The 6,410-nt window shown below is 45.1% G+C and overlaps 1 protein-coding gene across 2 annotated transcripts in view; it reads left to right on the top strand.

The window, feature by feature from the left end:
* Positions 1-1,159: 1,159 nt before the first annotated feature.
* ZNF385D (zinc finger protein 385D) overlaps positions 1,160-6,410 on the top strand; it is a 1,082,242-nt gene continuing 1,076,991 nt past the window's right edge. The window contains exon 1 of one of the 2 annotated variants that reach the window (XM_089332300.1): positions 1,160-2,253. In XM_089332300.1, coding sequence (XP_089188426.1) covers positions 2,148-2,253 — 106 coding nt within the window. In that variant the 5' untranslated portion in view covers positions 1,160-2,147. The remainder of the gene's footprint in view (positions 2,254-6,410) is intronic. The other variant, XM_051858856.3, reaches the window with a different exon arrangement.

Genomic DNA, 6,410 nt, shown 5'->3' with positions numbered 1-6,410 from the left:
TTAGAAGTATCGTGAACAAACCCTTCTCTCCCATGGAACTACTGCAGCCTATTAATTACATCCCAGCAATGTCTCTTATTAAACATCTTAATATTTCATTCCCACAACTGTTATTATTGTTCCCAATGGTTTATATTGCTCCCTAAATGCTTTCTCCAGCTCCATTATTTGCTGCACTAGGTTACCCCATTAATCAATTGTATTAGATTAATCTTCCTGGTGTATTTCTGATCATGGTGATTCCCTGCTCAGTGCTTTCAAAATGAAGCACACAGTGCTCAGGGTAGTCATTGTAGCCCTACTGGACAAGGCCTCTGCCAGTCTTTCAAACCATTTCTTCAACCTTCCTTTATGTACTCAAACTTTATGCTGCAAGCAAAAGGATATGGTGCTCTCCTCCTTTTCACCTGTATCTGATGAAATCACGTCACTGCCTTTTGAACTCTGGGTTAATGTGCCTGGTGTTCTGGATCCATTTTCTGCTTGATATGGCATTTATGTGTATATTGTTAAATTATCAAAGCAGAGACAGGGCCAGATTTGTTCACTCTCATGACACATATTTACTTTAAGATTTAGTAAGTACTTGCTGAGTTGAAACTGAAGAATGAGGGTTTAAGTCCAAATGAAAATATGGAGGGAGAAAGACACATACATGGGCACGCAGGTGCACACACACAGAACAAGCTTACAGTCATGTCAACATGACATATCTTCTTGTGCATTGAGTGCATTTCTTTCTTTGTTCTTGGTGTTTGCTAGTCTTGATTGCCTTTAGGTAATAGCTTGATAAGCGATTTGACTGCCAGATTACTTACCCAGTTGAACACTGCAAGTTAACCAATGGCTTGGATGAACAATACACTGCCCCTTAGAGGATATTATTTACATTTCCTGTAGAAATGATGTGTTTGTGGTCATTTTTTCTCTCTCTTGAGAACATACAGAGCAGTGAATTACCGTTATCTCTCTATCTTCTCACCAGCATTGTCATTCCTAATGATTTTATTAAAAGCAATTATTAATGATGATACTGAGACACTTGCATTTAGGTATTTGGCCCATTGACCCTGTGTTCGTGTTGAAGAGTTATTTGGCTTCAATAGCCTCCTCAAAGCCTAGGCAAAACAAACACAGGAGTGACTTGTTATTTCAGATTTTCTTACAAATTAAGGCTCAGCTGATGCTAGAAAGCAGGTTTGTTTGTTTGTGTTTCCCACTTCCAAATGTGCTTCTTGGATCATCTGCCTCTGGCTCACCACTAAAAATGAAGAATCTGGGGGCCCCGCCCCAGCACTATTGGATCGAAGTCTGAACTTTAACAGGATTCCAAGGTGATTCCCTAGCACAGCAAAGTTTGTCAAACACCGCCCTAAGTCCTAGAGTAGGGTATTAACAGGGTGTGGTGTGTGAGAGAGACAGAGAGAAAGAGGTGCAGTGAGGGAGGGTAAATCTCAACAGGATTTGGGTCTCTGAAGGACTTGCGCTTGGGGTGGTCTGCTGGACTCCCCTGTATGTTGGCAGTAGCATCAGCCGATCTCCTTGTCTGGTCTCTGAGGTTGTTGAGATAACTGTTTGAAAACAAGAATAGAAATGAATGACCGGGGAGAGCTGCTAAGAACTGCACCTGAATCAGGAGACTAAAGGACACAGCACCGGAGGAAAGCCCCCCTCGCCGAGCCTCCTCCAGCTCGCTGGAGCTTTTTTGCTAATAGCTCCAGTTTCTGGATGCCTTTCTCCTCCTCAGGTCTCCCCCCCTCGACACCCACGACCTACTCACTCCTTGAGAGCGAGTTCTTCGCCTCTTGCCTTCCGCTTTCTTCCTTCGCTCCAGCCTCCCGGTCTCCTGGCAGGCACCCGGAGCCCAGCCCCTCCCTCCGCGCCGGCTCGCACCTCTGCTCAGCTGGGTGCACCTGGGGCTGGCGCGGGCTCAGGACGCGTGCGGAGCGCCACGAGCGCGGCGGCGGCGGCGGCGGCAGAGGCGCGGACGGCTCCCTTCAGCCCACGCCAGGCGGCTGCACGCGCCGAGCGACCGGACCATTCGCCGGGGTTGCCGCTCCCGGCTCGGCGCCACCTCCGCTGCCGAACTAGGCGCGGGCAGCCGTGCGCCCCCGAGGACACTCAGCCCGGGCGGCTGCTCCCTTCGGATGCCGGGGTCGGGGCGCCGGGCGGCTGCCAACAGGAGGATGAAGAGCTCGGCGGGAGGAAGGAGAGAAAGGCTCCCGGGAGCGCCGAAAGCTCAGCCTGGCCACGGTAAGTTGAGCGCAAAAAGAGGTGTCTGGGTTCCGGCGGCGGAGTTGGCTTGCGCGCAGGGTGTGGGCTGGGGCGAGCATGGGGGTGCGGGATGGGAATTCGCGTGGTCCAGATCGTGAACCCTCTTCCCTGAACCTCACACCATCGCTCCACACCCTGCCTCTTCTAGTCAGTGCTAGAGAGAAGTGGTGAGACTGCGGGGCCGGCGCGGAGAGCGCTGAGCCTGAGGGTCTCCGGCCACAGTTCGCAGCCGAGGACCACGAGACGGCGAGGCAGCGCGGGGCTACCCGGCCAGCCTGACTGTGGCCAGAATCGGGGGCTGGGCCGTCGGGATGGACGCCCTGCTGGCTGTTTCCTATTGGGTGTGTGTGTGTGTGCAGGGTGCGCTCCCTCCTCGGGAAACCTGGCGAAGTTGTTGGGATAAAGGAGAACCGGCCAGCTTCTAGACCGTTCTCTTCTCTGCTTTCCATTTGCCTTCTTTCTTTTAGGAGAGACAGAAATCCCGCTATGTGTACAGGATTTGAGCAGAGTGGGAAGCTAATGAGTTCTAGGAAGCTTGCTTCCAGGATAATCACCTGGGCGTCTAGCGTGGGGCTGGGAGACCAAGGGGAAACCAGGGCCCGTGGATGTATCCGGTCAAGGCCACGGCCACCTGGGCCTCTCTTCCTATCCCCATTGGGGCCTCCGAGCCAAGTTAGACTCGTGAGTGCAGACTTTGTGTTCCTTTTGCTTTCTTGCATCTAAGAAGTTTTACCGTGGGTGTGAACTTGGAGGCAGGCTCAGGACACCTGCAGCCTCTAAGGCGGTGTTACCTGGCGTGCGGTCCCCTTGCAACTCGGAGTTGCCACATCACATGTTTCTGGAGACTGTGTTTGTGTCTGCCCTAGCCTGAGCTGGTTTGTGATTTCAGAGGCGTGAGAGGCGTGACGAGCGGTTCCTGGGTTCCCGCACCCTGAACAGACTCTGAACACCCTACTCTATAGGTTTAACTCCATACCCTGGAGCGAGTGCTGTTCGGTGTCATTCCTGCGGGGGTTTCTAGGGACAAGATGGGAAACATGGGCTGTGTTCTCCTGACACGATGTGCTGCTTGGTCTACTATGCATGCCTCTCGGCTGTTCCTTTAGTTCTGGTTTGAAGTGTGTTCTAAAACCTACCAGACACGTGCGTCTTCCTCTGGGTTTTCATGCCACGCGTTGGCCTGTGTTGGGTGATTCAGTCGCACTTTTCTATTTGGAAACATGAAAGGCAAATATGGGTCATTTCAAATTATGGAGATTGATGCAGACCAGCATGCCCGGGGTTTGCTGCAGTTTCTTCACATTTCTTTCCAGGTGTTCTTTAGACATTAACTCCAGTATTCTATTCCTGGAGCTAAAAATGTGCATGGGAGTTGATGTGGTATTTCAGGGTTAAGTGAGCTGTTTGAAGCTATGTTAGGAGAAAGGAACTTAAGCCAAAAATTAGGACCTCTGGATAATGTTAGCCCTGTGACTAACTGGCTGAGGAACCTATGATGATAATTACAATAATAATAACATCTGATTCTTGTTTCCAATCTGCTGTACACAGTAAGCTTTGTAACTTTTGAAAACACATAATGACCCCAAGAAGGCAGCATTGCAGTTCCAGTCTTTATTTTGTAGATAAAAAAAAAGGGAGTTTTAGAGATGCTAAATTGGGAGAAGTCCCTGAGTTAGTGTGTTGTGTGTGTGTGTTTTGACAGGCAGAGTGGACAGTGAGAGAGACAGAGAGAAAGGTGTTCCTTTACCGTTGGTTCACCCTCCAATGGCCGCTGCGGCCGGCGCATCGCGCTGATCTTAAGCCAGGAGCCAGGCGCTTTCTCCCAGTCTTCCATGTGGGTGCAGGGCCCAAGGACCTGGGCCATCCTCCACTGCACTTCCGGGCCCCAGCAGAGAGCTGGACAGAATCTGGCGCCCCGACCGACCGGGACTAGAACCCAGGGTGCCCAAGGATTAGCCTACTGATCCATGGCGCCGCCGGCCCAGAGTTAGCCTTTTGAAGTACAAGATTGCTCTGCTCTAAAGTTAGTTACATTAACCGCCAGACAACCTACTTGAACTTCTTTGAAAAATGAGAAGATTGGGCCCCTCTAAGTTCTAAATCTCATGAAAAATTAGCACAGTGATGACAGTATCACAGAATGATTTGTCCACAGCCATTTCAAACATTTAATGTAACAGAAAATAGAATTTGAGACTTGAATTCAAATGAAAATTGTATGACATTTGTATGAGTTGACCTGCCAGCTCTAGCAGGGGCTAAATTCTGATGACTTGGTATTCATGTTGAAGATATCCCTGGAGTCCCATTCTCTTAAGTCAGTCATTCTATACTAAATCCCTTCTCTTAGCAATGTGTGTTGTTTAACAACCAATGGGTCTGGTGCTAACATCACATTTGCATGATTCTGGAGTAAGCAGAGGAAGACATGGACACTCTCATATCTCAGTCAGCTTATAGTTAAAGCTCAGGTCCTAACAGGATGCTGAGTTTCTATTAAGAGTTACTAGCAGTTTGTTTTAAAATTTCCTTTTTATTTTCAACAGTATTTTCAAAACAATTACTCCCCCTGCTGTGATTTGCTATTTACCAGGTGCATCAAAAGTTCAATAATGAAAAATGTTTATAATTCAAAAAACATAATGTTTCTTCTGCAGCAGTTTGATGATTCACATCTAATTGAGGCTTATTTTATTTGAAATTTAATTAAAAGTTTGCATTTCTCATTGCAAAGTGTGCGTAGGTAGTTCAGTACATGTCATCTAGTATTTCTTTGATATCTCCAACTTCACAAACATATTACTCATAAATTCTTGAGATAAGTTACCATATCTGTCTAAAGATTTTTAAAGTTTTAGAACGAGGAGTAAGAACAACAAATAAACATATTTGTCGTATGTCTTCACAAGCTATAATTATGGTTGTTTTGGGATTGGTGATGTGTTTAAAGTCATGGATATGATTTGCCTCCACAGGAATAGAATTGTCAAATAAAATCATACAAATCCATTGGGACACTAATATAATTAATATCCCAAATGTGGGGTACACTTTGGAAAATAGAGACTGAGAAATTAAAGATATTTTACTATGTTTCATTGTGTTTACACAATATCTTATTTTAAAATAAAACTACATTTCTCTGTCCTGTCACACTAGTGATTATTGCCATGATTTCTCTTTTAAGGTCAAGCTGTATTTATAGTGGCATCACAGCATGCATTAAATGCAGGTTTTTCTCTTTATGTAGCTAGTATCTTATTTTTCTAAGCTTGCATTTTAAAACAATCACATTTTGCTTACTATAAACAGTTATTTCTGAAAATGAAAAGATTTAGCAGAAGGGTACAAATGGTGCATTTGGAGATTTGTGAGATTGTGTTTGTTAGTAGATAATAAGTTACAGTAGCTAACATTTAAGCATAGAAGAACAATAATAAGTAGTAAAACTAATTGTGAACTGAAATTATCTACCGTGAATTATTTTATGACGATGAGAGTCTTGTAAATGTTCAGCTCAGTCATATGGATGCATTCCCTGCTGTGCTGCAGGATGTTCCATGCTATAGTTACACCATGGTACTGACATTTTATTTTGTATTATTTGGTGATTTTAAAGACCAGATATCTGAAAGGTAATTTAAACTCTAAACATGAGTCATAGAGTGAAGAAACTAATATTGGAAAAGGATTTGCGATTTTGAATGTTTCAAGAGTGTGCAACTCAAAGTGGATGGCACTTCTGAGTTTTCTGACAAGGATTCTAATGTGAGAGTTTGAATAAAATAGTCTGTGGGTTGAAAATCAAGCACTTAAACAGCACTTAGAAATCTGAGATCAGCTCATATGTAGTACATGCCCAAAGTTTGCCAATGTAATTTATATTTTGAACAAGTGAATAGCATGTTGGAGATCATTTTTAAAATTCCAATATATCAAAATGTATTTATATTTTCTAGATCCTACCAAAATTAGTGATATCTCCCTCCTGTAGACTGTTTGTGCCTCCAGAATTCACATCTTAAAGGCTAAACTCCTAATTTGATATTTGGAGGTGTAATCTTCAGAAGTTAAAGTGTGTTAGGTAAGGTTCTGTTAGAGGGGCCCCCATAATAAGATCAGTACCCATTAAA

Source organism: Oryctolagus cuniculus, chromosome 4, assembly GCF_051225735.1.
Source record: "Oryctolagus cuniculus isolate XC-2025 breed Fujian yellow rabbit chromosome 4, ASM5122573v1, whole genome shotgun sequence".
Classification (NCBI taxonomy): domain Eukaryota; kingdom Metazoa; phylum Chordata; class Mammalia; order Lagomorpha; family Leporidae; genus Oryctolagus; species Oryctolagus cuniculus.
Note: the sequence above shows the minus strand (reverse complement) of the source record. Positions and strands in the feature narration are given on the sequence as shown.